Source organism: Macrotis lagotis, chromosome 1 (genome assembly GCF_037893015.1).
Source record: "Macrotis lagotis isolate mMagLag1 chromosome 1, bilby.v1.9.chrom.fasta, whole genome shotgun sequence".
Lineage (NCBI taxonomy): Eukaryota > Metazoa > Chordata > Mammalia > Peramelemorphia > Peramelidae > Macrotis > Macrotis lagotis.
Genome location: NC_133658.1, coordinates 884,675,893 through 884,697,128, shown reverse-complemented (window position 1 = coordinate 884,697,128; position 21,236 = coordinate 884,675,893). Strand labels below are relative to the sequence as shown.

The 21,236-nt window shown below is 41.3% G+C and overlaps 1 protein-coding gene across 4 annotated transcripts in view; it reads left to right on the top strand.

The window, feature by feature from the left end:
- The window catches only part of H6PD (hexose-6-phosphate dehydrogenase/glucose 1-dehydrogenase), a 52,504-nt gene that overhangs the window by 9,834 nt on the left and 21,434 nt on the right, over positions 1-21,236 (top strand). For 3 of the 4 annotated variants that reach the window (XM_074218518.1, XM_074218520.1, XM_074218519.1), the window contains 2 exons: positions 8,242-8,870; positions 10,427-10,544. In XM_074218518.1, the coding sequence (XP_074074619.1) occupies positions 8,250-8,870; positions 10,427-10,544 (739 nt within the window). In that variant the 5' untranslated portion in view covers positions 8,242-8,249. Of the gene's footprint in view, positions 1-6,602; positions 8,112-8,241; positions 8,871-10,426; positions 10,545-21,236 lie in introns of those variants that run through there. The other variant, XM_074218521.1, reaches the window with a different exon arrangement.

The following is a 21,236-nucleotide window of genomic DNA, read 5'->3' as shown; positions in this document are numbered from 1 at the left end:
GGTAGAGGGGCAGAGAAAACTTTCCTAGACTCCTCTAGGGAAACAGGAATCAATCATAGTTACTGTGTTTTAGAGGTAAGGACACTTGTTCTGGATGCAGGATCTGGGTTCAAATTCCACTTGTATAAACTTGGCGGAAACACTTAACCTCAAAGAGCTTTGACATTCTTATTTGTAAGATAAGGGAATAGAGTAGATGGACTCTGGGCACTAGACTATGATTTTATGATTTAGAGCAGGAAAGGATGTTGTTTATTCTCTTCTACAATTGACTTAAAGATGACTATCGAAGTCACAGAGCAAGTAACAAAGTCAGAATCCTCACCTAGATTCCTCATATATTGCTCCTTGTGTGAATTTGGGCAAATCATGGAATAATAATACTAGTAATATTTATATTTTTGTTTTTAAGTCATGTCTGGGGATATTTGTTGTTGTTCAGTCACATCCAACTCGTTAGGACTTCTTTTGGCCAAAGATAAGAGAATGGTTTGTCATTTCCTTTTGTAGCTCATTTTATAGAGAAGAAACTGAGTTGAGCAGAGGTTAAGTGACTTGCCCAGGATCATGCAATTAATAAGTGTTATCATAAGAAGTCAAATTTGAACTCAGGTCTTCCTGCTTCTAAGTTTGGTGTTCTATCTATTATGGGGCTACCTAGCTGTCTCTATCTGAAACTTAGTTTCCTCATCTGTAAAATAAGGAGTAATGCCTGGAATGAACTCCCTCTTCACGTCAACCTTTAAAATGCCTAATTTCATTCAAAACTGAACTCAATTTCCATCCTCTCTCAGAGGCCTTTCCTGATTCCTTCCTTCCTACCCAAGCTGGTAGTTCTTTAAATTGTTTTTATCTTTTATTTATATAATATGTATTTATTTGGGTCCGTGTTATTTTCTCTTATGGAATGTAAGGTCTTTATGGGAAAGAATTATTTTATTTATGTGTTTTGTGTTCTCATTTCCTTATGGACTCCTTCCTAAAAATCAGTTTTTTTAAAATACATAAAGTAAAATATAAAGAATGTAAAATAGAGGGCAGCTAGGCACAATGAATAGGGATAGGAATCAGAAAGACTTATCATCCTGAGTTCAAATCAGGACCCTGGACTTAACCCAATTTGCCTCAGTTTCCTCATCTGTAAAATGAGTTGGAAAAGGAAGTGGCAAACCACTCTAGGATCTCTGCCAAGAAAATTCCAAATGAGATCAGACATGACTGAAACAATTCAACAATAGCAGCCACCAAAAAAAAAAAATAGAGAGGGTTACAAAGGAAACAGATTATATGGAGATAATGATATCATCTTTCCCCCTTCCAAGTTTTTAGACCTATCTGAACTCTCTCCTGAACTATCTCCATTCAATTGTGAGCTCCCTTGGGGCCTGCAATCTTTTGCCTTTTTTGGCATCTTCTGCTCTTAGCACCTAGTTACTAGTAAGTGTTTAACAAAACCCTTGGTGATGGATTGATTGGTTGATTGACTGATAGTCTAAGACCCCTTCCAGTCTTAAGTCTATGATTTTCTGTTGCTCCTTGAAAGTCACATTCAATTTCTTCCCCAGGGTCACTTGTTCATAGCAGAACTAGTTGCCTAAATAATTCCTTCTGGACACATTGTCTCCACTGCCCAGCAGCCGTCTGCTGAGCAGAGTAGTTTTTGAAAATTGAGCCCCAAGTAGATCATGATTTCAGATTTGCTGCATCATCCCTTTGGAAAGCTCTTTTGTCATTGGCCTTGTTTTTCAGTCTTTTATTTAAATTTTTTTGCCCCATTTTGGATAGGTAATGAGTAAGATTAAGTACTCACTTCACTATGGGAATTCTTAAGGGGATTTTGGGAAAGGGAAAAATGCTTCTGTATTATGAATAGTCACAGCCTTTTCATAAAGACTTGGAACTTCAGATCAAGAGAGAAGCTTGAGAACAGAGAATGTCAGAGCTGGGAAGGTCCTCAGAACACAGGATGTCAGAGCTGGGAGGACCCTTAGGACGCAGGATGTCAAGGCTGGGAGGGTCCTTAGAACACAGGATGTCAGAGCTGGGAGGGACCTTAGAACATAGAATGTCAGAGCTGGGAGGGTCCTTAGAACACAGGATGTCAGAGCTGGGAGGACCCTTAGGACACAGGATGTCAAAGCTGGGAGGGTCCTTAGGACACAGGATGTCAGAGCTGGGAGGGTCCTTAGAACTCAGGATGTCAGAGCTGGGATTAGAACACAGAATGTCAGAGCTGGGAGGGCCCTTAAAACAGAGAATGTCACAGCTGAGAGGACCTTGCCAAAGGGATCATCCTTACATCTAGCCCCTTCATTTTGGTTAGGAGAACATCAGAGCCAAAAATGGGGTAGTGATTTTGCTGATGGCCCCCCCTGATCCCTGGGAGAGTACTATGGGTCTGAAGCTCAGGTCTCCTGATTTCCCGACACTGACTTGTTCTGTTTCTCTTGGTAGAATTTGAATAGGCTTTTGTATATGGGTTCTATATTATGGTCCAGTATCCAGAGGGATGCTTTCTCTTTTCGGGTGAAGAACAGGTCCTAAAAGTCCACAGATTTAGCTGTGCCCAGCAGCCTGCCTACTCCTTCTTTGTCTCCGAGGAACTAGGCCAGAAGAGTGGGAGATGCTGTGCTTTAAAAAGGGAACTGGGAGCTTAGCTATTAGGGGAACAGAGGATTAGACCATAGGCTCCAACTTGAGTGACTATCCTAAAGACTTGCCCAATAGCTCCCTCCCTCTCTGGGTCCTTGCTCAGTATTGACCCTAGAGCTTACTTATCTGCCTTCTTTTCCTGATTGACTCTGTCTTGTGAGAAAGTCTTTTTTCCTCCATGCCTCAGTTTACTTTCCTTATACCAAATAGATGTAAGTAATTTGGGGTGGGGGAGAAGGTATTGGCAGCTGGGAGATCAGAAAGGCATTTAATCCTTGCTTCAAAGGCTCAGAGATGAAAGCTGCAGAGACTTGTACGAGGCTGGTATGGTTAGACTGTAAAGTCATAATCTCTCCCATTAGCATGTGGGCTCCTGGAGGATGGGGACTGTGTTTTTTATTTTCTTTATGTCTCTAATGTTAAGCATACAATAAGAACTTAATAAATATTTGTTAATTGGTCGGTTTATTGTAGATGGAGGAACTCATGGGAAAGCATTTGGTTGGTTTCACCCTTTTCTTTTAAAAATAAATACTTAGGGACAGCTGGGTAGGACATGGATAAAATCAGAAGAGTTCAAATTGTACTTCAGATACTTAATAGCAAGTTATTTAAATTCTGCCAGCCTCTCCCCCAAAGATGCTTATTGTTATATTTTGTTTTTATATCATTGACATTTTCTAATGTGTCTTCTCTGATTTTGCCATCTTCTTTGTCTCCCAGAGAGCCATCTCTTTTAATAAAAAATTAAAAAAAGATGGGAAAAAGGATAAATTCAGTAAGACTAACCTACATTTGGAAAATTCTGATATTATAAGCAGTGCTCCATATCCCTAGGCCCCCCACTTCTGCAAAGGACTGTGGGATGGGCAGGGAAGGGAGGTGCTTGACTGTCTATGGAGCCTTCTGGCTCCGTGAAACAGTTCAGAATGCTGGAAGCCTCCCATTATAGAAGAACCTACTGGCCTAAGAAAAATAATAGCATTTAGATCTAAAAGATTTGCACAGAGTTTAGGGGTCTCTGAATTTGGGAGGAAAAAAAGTCTGCCATTTAGTATATCCTTCAATTATTTATGAACATTATTCTGAGAGGGACATACATACCAGATTAACCAGTGTGCCAAAGGGGCCCATGATACACAGATGGTTAAGAACTCTGCTTTAGAGGTCACCAAGTTCATTTAATTCAGTCTGATGTGTCTCTTCCTGTGGGCTAGGCACTGTTTGTTAGGATTGACTAAGATTCAGAGCTCTTCTCTATATTTCAGAAGGCTTAATCTCCCCCATCTCTGTTATTGTCTCCTCTAGGTCAGTGCTTCAGGACAGGGACAATGAGGCAATGTCCCTCTACCTTTTCACCCATACCTTCTCTTCTCTTTACCCCCCTCAGTACATGGTGGGGTTGCCTTTTCTGCCTGTACCCCATTCCTTGGTCCTCTGCAGGTTTCCCCCTCTAGAGATCCCTCTGCTTTGAAGAGAAGGAAAAACCTGCAAGGTCAGTGAGGAGAGAAGCAGAGAGGGGAAAGGGAAAAAAAATACACCACTCCCAGAATAGCCAGGAGAAACAACAGCAGTAGCTGCCAGATGGCAGACGCAGGGTACAACCTCAGTACACATTCCTTAGGCTGCCTGGCAGTCGCCAGGGGGCTGCAGGAACCTGGTTTCTGGCCAGGGCTCCAGCACCTTGGAGAGAGGAAGTTGGGTGAGTGCAGGGTCCCCAGAGACTCACTGAGAATGGAACTGGTCGGCCCTAGCTGGTATTGCTTGGCTTTTCCTTTTATTGATATATCTTTTGTTTTTAACAATCACCTACATTTTCTAATTTAGCCTTCTGCCTCTCCCACCCATCTCTTATGGATTAGGGACTGAACTTGTGATTTCATTGATGAGGAAGCTTCTGAATGAGGAATATCTCTCCATCAATGAGGGTTGACATCTAGGGCAATTTATGATCTTAGAGAGTTGCCTAAGAGGATTGAGAAGTGAAGCGATTTGCAAAATTGGTTAGCTGATAGAATTTGAACTCCTGTCTTCTTGACTTCAAGGCCAGAACACATCACTTAAATTATTAAAGGATAACTCAGGAGCAGCTAGGTGGTGCAGGAGACAGAGAACTGACCCAGGAGGAGCTGAGCTCAAATACAGTCAGATGCTGACTATGTGACTCTGGGAAAGTCACTGCTTCCAAAAAATATAAATAATTCAGCAGAATTAACACTCCCTCACATGCTCTTTAATGCAGCGATATTGGCTTCCTCAGTGTTCCTAGACATTCCTTAAGACCCTCTATTTCTAACACTAGGCATTTTCCCTGACTGCCCCCCTCAACTCCCATCTCGGGGCTCTTACTCATGCAGTCCCCCATATTCCTAGAATATTCTCCTTCTCCACTTCCAAGCTAAAATCCCACCTTCTACAGAAAGTCTTTCCCCTTAATACAAGTGCTTTTCCTCTACTGAATTTTGTTCCAGTTAATATATATATATATATATTTATATATATATATATATATATATATATATATATATATATATATATATATATATATATCTGTTTATACATAGTTGTCTCCATCAGACTGTAAGCTCCTTGAGGGCAATGACTGTCTTTTGCCTTTCTTTGTATCCTCAGCTCTTATCATAGTACCTACTATATATAATAGGTATTTAATAATGTTTGTTGATCAATGCTACCCAAAGTTAGACATGTGTGCAGCATTCTACACTCACAGCCCCCCACCTTTGAAAAGAAAGGAAGGAGGTTCTAGCTGGTGTTTCTAGAACCCCCCCCTTTAATTTATTTCCAATGACTTTTCTTTTTAAAAATTTTTTTAAAATATATGTAAGGCAATGGGTTTAAGTGACTTGCTCAAGGTCACACAACTAGGCAATTATTAAGGTCTGATTTGAACTCAGGTGCTCTATCTACTGCCCCACCTAGCTGTCTCACCAATGACTTTTCAAGGATATTGCAGGAAGGATCTTTCCTCAGAAGACAAAAGGGTATAGTGGAAAGTAGGAGGAATTTGGGGTTAGTAGACCTGGGTTTCCATCCCAATTCTTTTGTTCATTACCTGTGTGACCCTGGGTAAGTCATCTCTCTGGGCCTCAGTTTTCTTCTTTGTAAAGTGAGAGGTTGGATAAGTGAATTTCTAATGTCCCCACTAGCTCTAAAGATCTATGTGAAGTAGGACCAACTTTGAAAAGCTGTGATTTTGCTTACTGGGTTAATAGAGCTCTGGACCCCATCTGAACCTGGTCTCCCTCCCTCCCACCTCATTTATTTTATTTTTTATTTTTTTGCAAGGCAATGGAGTTAAGTGATTTGCTCAAAGTCACACTGCTAGGTGATTATTACTTGTCTGAGATTGGATTTGAACTCAAGTCCTCCTGTCTCCAGGGCCAGTGCTCTATTCACTGCACCCTACCTCATTTATTGAGGTCTTTCCCCTTCCCTTACTTCCTCTCTCTGCCTCTAGCACATTTTTTAAAATGAATTTAGACTACAGATCAAAGAGACTTGATACTTACTTAAAAAGGGGAAAGTTACCATGGAACCACTTAGAATGAAATAGCTCTGAGAAGCTTGGAATTTGGAATCAGTCAGTCAGGAAGCATTTATTAAACACCTTCCAGATTCCAGACACTAAGTGTTGGGGATGTCTTTCATGCATTTCTTGACATATTTATTGAGCACCTGCTATATATCAGACTATGTACTCTTATGCTAAGTGCTATAGATACTTTCATTCCTTCATTCAAGCATTTATTAGGCACTTATAGTATACTACTTGCTAGGCTAGGCTTGAGAGAATACATAAACAAAAGCAAAACTGTCTCTCTCCCCTCTAGGGACTTACATTCTAATATGGGAAACAATTTGTTCTAATGAATTTAGGAGGAAATTTCAGTTATTTTTCAGTTGTGACCCCATTTAGAGTTTTTTTAAATAAAGATACTAGAGTGATTTGCCATTTCCTTCTCCAACTCATTTTACAAATGAGGAAGCTGAGGCAAGCAGTCATACAGCTAATGAGTATCTGAGATCATATTTAAGTCCAGGTCCCCCTGCCTCCAGATCTAGCCCTGTGCATTATGTTGCCACCTAGCTGCCAAGCCCCCCCCCCCCACAGTTTTTACAAGCCAATAGGGTTAAGTGGCTTGCTCAATGTCACACAGCTAGGTAATAAGTGTCTGAGACTGGATTTGAACCCAGGTACTCCTGAGTCCAGGGCCAGTGCTCTATTCACTATGCCACCTAGCTGACCCCCCTCTTCTTTATATGTCTTTTGTACATATCTTTCCATAATAAGAAATAGCTAGATGATATTAATGTGGTGGTCATGTGAGTGGAGACAGAGAACAAATTTAAGATGTAGAAAAAACAAGATTTGGCAACTCATTGGATATTGGGTGGATCATATCCTTCTTCTGTAGCCTTGTGTATATTTTGGCAAATCTACTTTAACTCCTTGGGGCTCAGTTTCCCCATCTGTAAAATGAAGGCCCTAGAGTGAATGCCTTTGGGCTCCCTTCTAGTTCTAGATCTCTGAGCTTATAAGTGACTTCCACTCAGGGTCCCTCTTTGCTCATCTGTAAAGTAGGTGAGAGAGTGACGGGGGTGGGGGAATTAGAACAAAGAATGCCAGACCTGGAAGGGGCTCTAGAACACAGAATGCCGGACCTGGAGGGCCTTAGAACTCAGGATATCAGATCTGGGAGGATCTTTAGAGCACAGGATGTTAGAGCTGGGAGGGTCCTTAGAACGTAGGATGTCAGAGCCGGGAGAGTTCTTAGAACCCAGTATGTCAGAGCTGGGAGCGAGCTTAGAACGCAGTATGTCCAAGCTGGGAGTGAGTTTAGAACATAGGATGTTAGAGCTGGAAGCGAGCTTAGAATGCAGGATGTCCAAGCTGGGAGTGAGTTTAGAACATAGGGTGTCAGAGCTGGGAGTGAACTTAGAACACAGGATGTCAGAGTTTTCACATCCTTTCTTCTGAAGCATGTTTTGTCTCAGTGGCCTTTCAGGTTACCCTGCCCTGGTTCCTGTTTTTTTGCACTGGCATCTGAGTTGGGGTGTCCTAAGTTGATGCAGGCTGCCATGTAGCTGGGAAGAGCCCTGATTTTGAAATCTGGTTTTGGGTAAATTCTGCTTTTGCTCTTAACTACCTATGAACCTTTGCACAAGTAACCCTGCAGCCCTGGGTTCCAACTCCTTCTCTGGGCAGTGAGGGATTTGGGCCTGATGACCTTCTCCTCCCCAGGCCTAAACTGCCTTCCCCTGTTGCTGTGGCTGCTGCCTGCCTCTTCTGCTTGTCTGGCACAGCCTCTGGGCAACCCCCCAGTCTGTGACCCCTATGGGGGAGTAACCTTCTCTACCATCAGCAAACATGAGCTTTGCCCTGGCTGAGCCAGAACCATGCTTGATGATGAAGGCCGAAGTCTAGAGGGATTTCCCAGGTAAACAAGTGGTTATAAGTCATGTAGATGTTTCCTGCCCAGCAGGAAACACTTGGATGACTTGGAAGCCCTGAGCCCAGCCTCTGATCTTTTCTTGTTTTCTGTCTCCTTGTGTCCCCTTGCTGCCTAGGACTCAAGATGCTGAGGATCATCATCTGTGCGGCCTCTCTCCTGGGGTCTGTCTTAGCACTGGAACCCCAAGGCCATGTGTCCATCATCCTCCTGGGAGCCACGGGGGACCTGGCCAAGAAGTACCTGTGGCAGGGACTCTTCCAGCTCTACCTAGACGAGGTGGGCCGTGGTCACAGCTTTAGCTTCCACGGAGCTGCTCTGACTCCACCTGAGCAGGGGCAGCGGCTCATGACCCAGGCCCTGGACAAACTTTCCTGCCCCCCGGACATACTCCCTGAGCGCTGTCTCCAACTCAAGGGCCAGTTTCTGCAGCTGAGCCAATACCGGCAGCTGCAGACAGCCGAGGACTATGTGACCCTAAGCAAGGACATCGAAGCCCGGCTCCAGCAGTTGGGGCTTCGAGAATATGGAAGGATCTTCTACTTTTCTGTACCTGCCTTCGCCTATGCAAGCATCGCCCAGCACATCAACAGTAGCTGCCGGCCGGGCCCGGACGCCTGGCTGCGTGTGGTCCTTGAGAAGCCCTTTGGGCATGACCGCCGTTCGGCCCAAGAGCTCTCCAAGGAGCTCGGGACCTTCTTTAGAGAGGAGGAGATGTATCGTGTGGACCACTATCTTGGCAAGCAGGTGAGAGGCCAAGTGGTGACCCACAGCTGGTAGAGCTTTCTTATCCAGGCTGCTTAGCCACTGCCTCTGTAATGCATTTGGAGTCAATTTGAATGAGAGTGTGGCTGAACAAATCTCTTTGCCCTTCTGGTCCTCCGACTTTAATATTGTCTGCCTCCTCAGTGGGTGGGGGGAAAGATAAGGAGGGGGGAGAGAGAGAGAGAGAGAGAGAGAGAGAGAGAGAGAGAGAGAGAGAGAGAGAGAGAGAGAGAGAATTTGATAGTCAAAAAATTAAAATACTAATGTTAGGTTATGTCTAATACATATATGGAAACAGTATAATAGATATATTTATCATATGCATATTATGTGTATTATGTAATTCATGTGTTATATATATAATATCATAAATGTATTATATATGTGTATTATATGAGCGGCTAGGTGGTATAGTAGATTGAGCACCAGGCCTGGAGTCAGGAAAACCTGAATTCCAATCCAGCCTTAGACACTTACTAGCTGTGTGACCCCAGACTTAGCCTCTATCTGCCTCAGTTTCTCCAGTTACAGAATAAGAATAATAGTAGACCATTACCTCCCAGGGTTGCTGTGAGAATGGAATGAGATAATAATTATAAAGTATAAAATTAGCACATTGCCCTGCAAATAGTAGGCACTTAATAACTACCCCTTTTTCCCTTCTTTTCCTTCTTCAGATCCTCAATATGCTAGGCAACTTGCTAAGACAGTAAACAGGAAAGAGTTCTTGTGGGGTTTTTTTGTCAGTAGAAGAAGTCTCTTCCTGGGGAATCCTGAAGGCCCAACTCTGGATCCTCTCAAAAAAAGAAAGGAAAATATAAAAAGGAGAGGAAAGAGCTAGCCTGGGGAATTGAATGACACCAGGAAAAGGGGGCTGATTGGAGGCTAAAAATCTAGATTCAAATGCCATCTCTGCTGTTTGCTTCCTGGATCATCTTGGATGAATCCCCTAAGTTGCTAGAGTTTCTCTTTTGTCCAATGAGAGGGTCAGATGGGTTGTATTCCTGGACTCTTTTCTAAGTTTGAGATGCTGATATAGTAGAAAGAGCAGATTTAAAAGTTGGAACACTTGTATCCTGCCTCTGACACCATCTGTATGACTTGGGACAAGTCCTTTCTCTCTGGCCCCATCTGGCTTTTGTAAAATGGCAGCTAGACAAATGGCTTCTCAATCTAGGATTCCATATTCCTGAGAAGGAGGGTTGAAGCAGGATTGCCTTTTAATCTGGTTTAAATTGATTTTAACTAATTGGTTGAGTGAACCTCCCCAAGGATAAAACAGTGACAAGTAACTAGACTGCATTGGTGGAGTGAATCTTAACACTAGGAGTTCCCTCCTCTGATAACATCATCAGACCAGACCAAAAGAATATGGTAACACTATCAATAAGGAATTAATCCTGTCCTTCTATCCATCCCTCATCCAATTCCAATGACCAGGGAGTGGTTCCAGAAGGGAAATCATTAGGTCTGGAGGACTTTCCTGTGGCTTCTTCCTGATGGACCTGGTGAGCTCAGCCCCTCTTCTTTCTTGACAGGCAGTGGCCCAGATCCTGCCCTTCCGAGACCAGAACTGGAGAGCCCTGGACCGACTCTGGAACAGACACCATGTAGACAGAGTGGAGATTGTCATGAAGGAGACAGTGGATGCAGAGGGTGAGTGAATGTTGGATGGAGAGAGGAAGAGCATGGAAAGGGTGGACTTCACTGACTTTCCCATGCATTGGATTCTCCATCTCAACCTTCGTCTCTCACTGGTGGTATGTGGGGCCCAGAAGCCTAGAAGGTGAACTTTGCCAAGAGCAAGGTCAGACAGGTCCTTCAGGCCTTCCCATGACTAGTTTCCTGTCATTTCTGTCTGTTGAAGAGACCTAGTTGGACATGTCCAAGAGGCAGGAGAGAGGTCAGGGCTGGAAGAGGCTGCCAGGAGCCTATCTCCATGGATGTCCAAAGACCTCTGAGAGAGTTGGGAGGCAAAGTCATCTCTTGATGCTCTGTGGGAAAACATGAAGGATGGGGAAAAGATGGCTAGGATTTGGAATCCAATGAGTCATCAAACTCAACTCTTTCTCTTAGAAGTTTGAACCAAAGAATCACTCAATTTTATGTTGCTGGGGGCTTAGAAATATTCCAGAATCCTCTGGAATATGTTTGACCTGAAGCCATCCAAGGAGGCAGGAGTCCTTCTCTCCCCAGGAAGATCATTTAAATTTGGGACAGTTCAAACCTAGGAAGTCTGCCCTGATGCCAAACCTACAGGGGCATCTTGACCACTGTTGCCCATCATGCCGGTCCTATTTTTCTAGGGCAAGCAGAAGGATAAGGCTAATTCCTCTTCCACAGACCAACCTTTCAATTCAATCGATTGAATCAGCATTCATTTATCACCAGTTACCATTGCTATTGTGCTAAACACTAGGGATGCAAATAACTCAAATCAATATACATTTATTAAGTGCCTACTCTGCACTAAGTACTATGGGTATTCAAATAAGAAAAAGAGATAGCCTCTGCCATCAAGGAGCTTACAATCTAATGGGGGAAGGCAGGACACAAAAGGAAACTGAAAAGGGTGGGGGAATAGGGGTACCCAGTCTCTGGGGTTATTGGAAAATGGAGTTAGTGCTATAAAGGAATGCTTTGGGAGGCCTCAATTCTCCTCCCTCTAGACCTTCACTCAAAGGGGAGAAGCTTTGTTGAGAATATACTGAATATTCCAAACCTGAGTCAGTCTTAGTGGTGGTGAGATTTCAGATGATCAGTTGGGGGTGGAAAAGTTGGGGCAGGGAATTGTTTTCCTGGAGTCTAAGACAAGCTGAATACTAAGACCCAACTGACATAGATCTCTCGAGCCTTTTTTATCCCACTTCCTTTTTTTATTCCCAGTTCCTTTTAACCAGTTTTCATGCGGTCTCCATTCATGGTAGTCTGCCATCTTGGTTCACCTTCCTCTGCAAAATTCTCCATGTAATCACTGCCTTTCCTAAAATGTGGTGTTCAGCACTATACAAGACTTCAGATGGGGGTGATCTTCCTCTTCCTGGGAGCTATGCCTCTCTCTTAGGCAGTTGGATGATGCAATGGTCAGAATGATGGAATTGTTGTTTTTGAGTCATTATGTTTGACAGCTTGTGACCCCATTTGGGGGTTTTCTTGGCAAAGAAATGGTTTGCCATTTCCTTCTCCAGATCATTTTGCAGATGAGGAGATTGAGGTAAACAGAATGAAGTGACTCGCCTTAGTTAGGAAATAAATAAATAAATAAAATCTGAGGTCAGATTTATAACTAGCTGCCCAAGTCCTAAAACACCTGGGTTCAAATCTGGCTTCTTTTATTAGCTGTGTGATCCTGGGCAAGTCAGTTAATCTTTGCCTCAGTTTTCTCAGCTGTAAAGTAAGGATAATAACAGCACCTACCTCTTGTTGTGAGGATCAAATGAAATATTATGAATTATAAAATGATAACATTAATGAGTACATTAGCAAAGGCTCATTCCTTCCCACCAGTCTTAATGCAGTCTAAGAAGGGGTTATGTTTTTACAAACTGCTTTTTTTCATACTTCTGGCTCATATAGAGCTTGCAGACCACTGAAACCCCCCAAATCTTTTTCATGTTGCTTTCTGGACCCCTTTCTCTTTTCCTTCTTTACTCTTTCACTTGGTAATTTCATCAGCTCTGGCTTCATCCAGCCTGACCTCTCTCCTGCCTCTTGGACATATCCAGTTAGGTCTCTTGTAGACATCTGAAACTCAATGAGGCCAAAACAAAGTTTCATTATCTTTTTTCTAATCCCTCCCTTCTTCCTAATTTCCTCATTACTGACACCATCAGCCCCTAGTTACCCAGGTTTGCAACCAGGTGGTCATCACCCTCACTCTTCCCCCTTCCCAATAGTCCTTGTCCATGTCCCCTTCTCACCACTCAGCCTTGACTCAGGGCCCCATCACCTCTTACTATAATCTCTGTTAGAAGGTTGCTCTTCCTGCTTCAGGTCTCTCCCCCTTCTAACCCACCTTTCATGCTGCCAAGCTAAGTAAGTTTCTAAAGGGTAGGACTGGCAGCTACCTCATGCTCAGTGACTTCCACTGCCCCCCCCATCATTTCAAGAACCAAAAACAAAATCTTATTTGACATTTAGCGTTCTTTATAATCTGCCCCCTTTGTATTTTCCCCAGACTTTTTTTTTGCAAGGCAATAAGGTTAAGTGGCTTACGCAAGGCCACACAGCTAGGTAATTATTAAGTGTCTGAGGCTGGATTTGAACTCAGGTACTTCTGACTCCAGGGCCGGTGCTCTATCCACTGTGCCACCTAGCAGCCCCAAGACTTCTTTTTAAAAAATATTTTATTTATTTATTTTTCTAAGTATATGCAACAGTAATTTTCAGCAATCATTTTTCTAAAGTTTTGAGGTTCACATTTTTCTCCCTCCTTCCCTTCTCCCCCCAACAGAAAACAATCTAATAAAGGCTCTACATGTATAATTATGCTAAATATAGATCCACATTAATCATATTATGAAAGAAGAATCAAATCAAAACAGGAAAAATCATTAGACAGGAAAAAAGCCATAATATATAAGACAACTTTTAAAAATTGAAGATTCTAAGTTTTGGTCTGCATTTAAACTCCACAGTTCCCTCTCTGGATATGGATGGTATTTTCCATCACAAATCTTTTAGAATTGTCTTTGATATTATGCTGCTGAAATGAGCACATCCATCATAGCTGATCATCATCCAGTGCTGCTTTAGTGTATAGAATGTTCTTCTGATTCTGCTCATTTCATTCTACATCATGCAAGTCTTTCCAGGCTTTTCTAAAGTCATGTTTTCTTTATTTTTCTTTCTTTCTTTTTTCTTTTAGGTTTTTGCAAGGCAAACGGGGCTAAGTGGCTTGCCCAAGGCCACACAGCTAGGCAATTATTAAGTGTCTGAGACCAGATTTGAACCCAGGTACTCCTGACTCCAGGGCCGGTGCTTTATCCACTACACCACCTAGCTGCCCCTAAAGTCATGTTTTCTTATAGAAAAATAGTACTCCATTACATTCATACACCACAACTTGTTCAGCCATTTCCCCAATTGATGGGCATCCACTCAATTTCCAGTTCTTTGCCACTAGGAAAAGAGCTACTATAAATATTTTTTGTACCTGTGGGGTTTTTTTTTACCCATTTTCCTGATTTCTTTGGGATACAGAACTAGTAGTGGTATTGTTAGATCAAGGAGTATGTATGCACAATTTTATTGCTCTTTGAGTGTAATTCCAAATTGCTCTCTAGAGTGACTGATCAGTTCACAACTCCACCAATAATGCATTAGTGTCCCAGTTGTCCTACATCCCCGCTAACATTTTCCTTTTTAGTCATAGTGGTTGACCTGATAGATGTGAGATGGTACCTCAGTTTTTTTTTTTTAAGAAATACTAGTTGTAAAATTTGTTTCTCAACTTTCTGCCTTCCTTTTTAATCTTGGTTGCATTGGTTTTATTTGTGCAAAAATTTTTCAATTTACTGTAATCAAAGTGATCCATTTTATAATGTTCTTTCTTTGGTCATAAACTGCTCCCCATTCCATAGATCTGATAGAGAAACTATCCCTTATTCTCCTAATTGACTTATGATATTACCTTTTATGTCTAAACCTGTATCCATTTTGACCTTATCTTGCTATGGGGCGTAAGATATTGTTCTGTGCCTAATTTCTGCCTTTCTATCTTCCAGTTTTCCTAGACATTTTTATCAAAGAGTGAATTCTTATCCCACAAGGTGGAATCTGAGTTTATCAAACAGCCGAATATTATAATCATTTATTAGTTTCTTTTGAACCTAATCTATTGCACTGATCCACCATTCTATTTCTTAACCAGTACCAAAGAATTCTGATGACTGATGTTTATAATATAATTTTAGATCTGGTGTAGCATGGCCACCTTTATTTGCTTTTTTCCATTAATTCCCTTGATATTCTTGACCTTTTGTTCCTCCATATGACTTTAGTTACTATTTTTTTTCGAGCTCAATAAAGTAATTTTTTGGAAGTTTGGTATGGCACTGAATAAGTAATTTAATTTAGGTAGAATCATCATTTTTATTATATTAGTTCAGTCTACCTATGAGTAATTGATATGCACCCAGTTATTTAGATTTGATTTTATTTGTTTGAAAAGTGTTTTATAGTTGTTTTCATATAGTTTCTGAGTTTACCTTGGCAACTAGACTTCCAAGTATTTTATATTGTCTGCAGATACTTTAAATGGAATTTCCCTTTCTATCTCTTGCTGCTGTGACCTGTTAATAATATGTAAAATGCTGAGATTTCTGTGAATTTCTTTTATTTGCACCTTTGCTAAATTGTTTCAAGTAGATTTTTTTAGGTGATTTTCTAGGATTCTTCAAGTATACCACCATAGAATCTGTAAAGAGTGAGACTTTTATTTCTTTATTACCTATTCTAATACCTTAAATTTCTTTTAATTCTCTTATTGATAAAGCTAACTTTTTTTTTAGTTTTTCCAAGGCAATGGGGTTAAGTGATTTGCCCAAGGCCACACAGCTAGGTAATTATAAGTGTCTGAGGCCGGATTTGAACTCAGTTACTCCTGACTTCAGGGCCGGTGCCCTATCCACTGTGCCACCTAGCTGCCCCCTAACATTTCTAATACAATATTAAATAAGTGATGATGAAAATGGGCATCCTTATTTCACCTGTGTTCTTATTGAGATTATTTCTAGCTTATCCCTATAATTTATAATGCTTGTTGATGGTTTAGGTAGATACTGATTATCATATTTTTTGTTTTTTTGCAAGGCAAATGGGGTTAAGTGACTTGACCAAGGTCACACAGCTAGGTCATTATTAAGTGTCTGAGGCTGGATTTTTAACTCAGGTCCTCTTGACTCCAGGGCCCATACTCTATCCACTGTGCCACCTAGCTGCCCCTACTGATTATTATTTTAAAGAATGCTCCTTATTTCTGTGCTCTCTAGTGTTTTTAGTAGGAATGGGTGCTGTAGTTTGTCAAAAGCTTCTTTAGCATCTTTTAAAATAATCACATAATTTGATAGGTTTATTTTTATATGGTCAATTATGCTGATAGTCTTCCTAATACTGAACCGCCCTTGCATTCTTGGTATAAATCCTTGATCATAGTGTATTATCCTAGTCACAACTTACTATATAATTGCTTTGCTATTATTTTATTTAAAATTTTTGCATCCATATTCATTAGGGAAATTGGTCCATAATTTTCTTTCTGTTTTGACTCTTTCTGGTTTAGGTATCAGCACCGTATTGGTGTCATAGAAGGAATTTGCCACAACTCCTTCTCCATCTATTTTTTCAAATAGTTTATATAGAATTGAAACTAATTGTTCCATGAATGTTTTGTAAGATTCACTTGTGAATCCATCTGGCCCAGGAGATTTTTTTCTTGGGGAATTCATTGATGACTTGTTCAATTTCTTTTTCTGAGTTGGGGTTATTTAAGTATTTAATTTCCTCTTCTTTTAACCTGGGCAGTTTATATTTTTGCAAGTATTCATCCATTTCACTTAGCTTGTTAAGTTTATTGCCATCTCTTCCCAGACTTCCCCCTCTTTCTCTTCAATCCAGTTACACTAGTTTACCTGCCGATTCTGTATAACACTATTTCTCTTCTCCATGCCTTTGCACCAGTGGTACCCCCCACACACACCTGTGCCTCTTTTTCTCTCTCTGTCCTCCAAGACTCAACTCAGATCCTACCTTCTGTAGGAGCCCTACTCCCCAGGGGCTAATTCTCCTTTACATTACCTTAATCTCCTCTCTTTCTTTCTTCCCTGGATCTAGTCATCAGAATGTAATCCTTAAAAAGGGTAATTATTTTTTCCATTCCTTAGTATTCCCCAGCTTAGTACAATATTTGGGACATTTGTTGTTCAGTTGCGTCTGACTTTTCTGTAGCCCAAAAGGTTATGGAATTTTCTTAGCAAAGATACTGGATTGATTTGCCATTTCCTTCCAGTGGATTAAGCCAAACAGAGGTTAAGTGCCTTGCCCAAGGTCGCACAGCTAGTAAGTGTCTGAGGCCAAATTTGAATTTGGGTTTTCCTGACTCCAGGTTCTGTTGAGATGCCTCCATCTGGCACATAGTAAGTGCTTAATAAATTTTTGTTCTCTATTATATTCTAACCAGGGCAGCCAGGTGCTGCAGTGGATTGAGCACCAGCCCTGGAGTCATGAGGACCTCAATTCAAATCCAGCCTCAGATTGATACTCACTAGTTGTGTGATCTTGGGCAAATCGCTTAACCCCATTGCCCCATCAAAAAAAAATTATCTAACCAGTCTTCTCCCATCCTGCCCTTGAGAGGTTGGGTTTTTTAACCTAAATGTTAGACCTTTACATTTATGTTTCTTGAATTTCATTTTAATAAACTCATCCCAGTGCCCTAGAAAGTTCCCAGATTTGAACAGAGGTCACCGAGCTACATTAGGTCCTGAATCAGCCCTCGATGGACTTGCTTTTATTTCTTGATTTCTGGAAAGTCCCTCCTGCCCCAGCCCCTAACTCCTAATGTAGCCCTGGTTGATCTAGTCCCGGTTCTCCCAGTTGCCAGGGGCTGATTGTCCAGGAGAGGCCCAGGTGGGGGGGTTGGGGGCTCCCATTCCTTCCCTTTCACCAGGAGAAGGGTTGAAGTGAGCCAGTGCCAGGCGTGTGGGTGCTGCTGCTACTTCTGTGGAAAGACAGGCATGGCTGCCTCCTCCCCCTGCAATGATGCTGCAGAGGTAGTCTGCAGCGCTCGGCAGAGAGTGGGGTGTTCCTGGCCTGCCTGCTGCTGCCCTGCTAAGAAAGCCCTGTCAGCTCAACCTCTCTGCCCTGGCAGCCCCTACAGCTTGGGTCTGGTAGTGGAAGGGGGAGAGCAGGGGCCCTGGGCACTGTCCTCCTTGCTAGGATGAGGCTCTGCATTCTCCATCTATGTCTGGACTTGTTCCCTTCTTCCTCTTCCTCCTTTCTCTTCTCTGTCCCTGCTTTCCTTCTTTCTCCTCTTTGCTGCTCTTTCATTTAAGGGTCTCTGGACAGGATCCCCTGGGACCATTTCCTCAGAGACTATTTGTAAATGTGCTTTGGGATCATGGAGGAAGGGGGAGAGAGAGTCAGGGAGACCTTGTCTGGGGAGTTCTGAATAATAATTCACAAATTTTAATAGTACTTGAAGACTTTATAACAATATTTTATATTTTATTTATAATTTATGATTTTATAACCATGACAATTTTTGAGTATTTTTAGGCTAACAAAAAGTGTTATTTTTTCCTCCTAATTATCTTTATGATGTACTCTGCCTGAGTGGAGTTTAGGATTGATGTCAGAAGACCTGTGTTTGTGTGTGTGTGTGCGTGCGCGCGTGTGCGCATATCTGTCTGTATATATGTATATTTATATGTATTTGTATATATGTCTTTAATAGTTTATTCATTTAATTATTTAATTGTTTGCTTATCTATCTATCATCCATCGATCCATCCATCTATCTATCTATCTATCTAATCTTCCATCATCCATGCATGGATATGAATGTAGGTATATATGTACATCTTTGTATATGAATATGTATTATTTATTACACACACACACACATATATATATTGCTTAAATCATTTATTCATTTTATTATTTAATTGCTTGTTTGCCCATCCATTCATCTGTCTGTCTGTCTATCTATCCATCTATCTATTTATCTACCTATCTATCTATCTATCTATTTCTCTATCAGCTAAGTTGTCTTCATCATCAATGTGGGGCTTCCTCAGTCAGTGGAGCCAATCAATACCTTCTCTGTAACTTAAAGAGATGCCTTATCTCTCTTATCTTTCCCTTATTGCTTTCTTGGATTCTCTTCACAGGCCACCTCTGTCAATGTAGGTTGGTACCTTCTCCAAAACTCAAGAGGCTTAGTGATTATAGTATAGCCAGGAGCACAATGAGAGGCTTTTTGACATGTCCAGGGGCACATAGCCATTGGGTGTCAGAGATGGGATTTGAATACAAGACTTCCTGGCTTCCATTATTCTGTCTATGATTGTTATTATTATTATTATTATTATTATTATTTCATTAAGAAATAAGCTGAATTATGTGTTGATAGCCTTAGGTAGGCCCCTTCAGGTCAGCATGTTTGCTAACTGCCTCAAAGCTGGCAGCTGCCTGAGAAATGTCCCTGAATCCAATATCCCTAGCATATTCCCTTCTGGCTATCCTTCCTTCAGGAGTACATCCTTGTGCCTTACAACTAGCCCCAGGCTGTGCCTCTAGGGCAAAGCAGCCTTAGTTACTTAAGGTACTGGTCTAAAAGTCAGGAGACCCAAATTAATTTTTTATTATAGATGCCTTTTTTTATAGCATCTCTGGATATAAGTAGCCAAGCACCTCCCTGGTCAAATTAACTCTCCCTTGTAATAAAGAGAGAGAGACAAACAAAACTAACAGAGGAGTTTTCAAACATTCCACATCTAGTTCCCCTATTCTCTCTCTTGCCTTCTCAGGATCCAGGACTGATGCCCACAATTAATCTGCATTTGGCTTTGATCTTGAGTTTTCTTTGATTACTTTGTTGTAGTCATTGCATTATCTAATTGTTTACCAGCTTCTGCTGGCTTTCTTCTGCATCAGTTCATAAGGGTCTTCTCATGATTTTCTGAATTCCTCATATTTGTTATTTTATAGGGTCATATCTGATTCAACACCCTCATTTCATGAAGGAAGGGAGGAAAAGGGAAAGAAGGAAGAAGAGCAAGAAGGATAAAGGAAGGATGGAAGGAAGGAAAACAGGGAAAGGAGGAAGGAATGAAAAGGAAAAGGAAGGAGGGAGGAAGAAGAAAGGATTGAAAAAGGAAGGCTAGAAGGAAAGGAGGAAAAAAGGAAGGAAATCAGGGAAAGTAGGAAGGGAAGAAAGAAGGAAAGATTAAGGGAGGAAGGAAGGGATAAAAAAATGAAGAAAACAGAAAGGAAGAAGAAAGAAAGAAAAAGGGCAAGGAGAGAGGAAAGGACAAATTGAGGAAGAAAGAATAAAAGGTAGGAAGAAAGAAGGAGGAAGGGGAAAAGGAAGTGAGAAGGAAAGAAGAAAGGAATGAAGAAAGGAAAAAGGGGAAAAGAGGGAGAAAAAAGAAGGAAGGGAGAGGGACAGAAGAAGGAAAGATCAAGCATCTACTGTGTTCTAGGTACTGTAGTAAGTACTTTACAAATAACATTTTAATTGATCATCACAACAATTCTGGGAGGTAAGTGATGTTATTAACCCCATTTTACAATTGAGAAAAATGAGGCAGATGGGGTAAAGTGACTTGCCCAGGTTCACACAGCTATTAAATATCAGAGACTGTATGTGAATATAAGATGAGGAGAACAAGGTTCATAATTTATTCCAGGTCCCATAGTGACTTGAAAATCGGGTCCTTTCCAAATTCTCCATTCTTTCCACTGCTCCATCTTTCTGATGGAACAATAATATTCTATTACATGTACATATCACAGTTTGTTCAGCTGTTGTTTAATCAATAGACTCCCAGTTTGTTTCCAGAGCTTAGTTAGCACAAAAAGTCCTGTTGTCAATATTTTGGCAAATATAGGGGTCTGGCTTTGCCCTCCTTGGGAACATTCCCAGTGGTGGAATTTCTGGGTAGCAAGATTCTTTTTTGTTCCCTCTCTTGCTGCATTGTGACATCTGGAGTCCTATTCTCCCTGTTTGAAAAGCAGAAATGGAAGAGTTAGTCCTTGTCTTTATGAGTCAAGATGACAGAATACTTCTGTATTTCTGTAGAGCTGTGTTTGTAGCAATAAATATTTTGTAGCATATTTGTAGCATAAATATTCCTTCCAGTGATATTAATTGAGACCATCTCCAGTCGTCCTGTTTCATATCTGGCTACTGGACCCAGATGACTGGAGGAGAAAGTGAGGCTGGTGGCTTAGCACAGCACCTCTTACTCAAATCCAATTCATATAGCTGTCATAGCATCACCTTCCCTGATGTGATGGTCTTCTTCAGAATGAAGGTCAAACATTATCACATTATTGATTGAGATCCAATCATGCCTTCTCATCCTGGATGAGTCTTGTCTATTTCCTCCCTTTAATCCTTCTCCCTTTAATCCTCCCAGTGCAATGATGGCTTTCTGGTTTTCTTGTCTTTACACGGGTGCACAATTATTGATCCTTCATTTGTCCCTCATTCTTACTGTGGGATTGGCCACTTCCTTTCCTGATTTGACATTTTGTTATCTGGTTTTATGTATAGGACACATTCCCCCAAAAAACACCAGGACTAATAGTATTGATCTTGGAGGCTGACCCTTTCAATTTTTC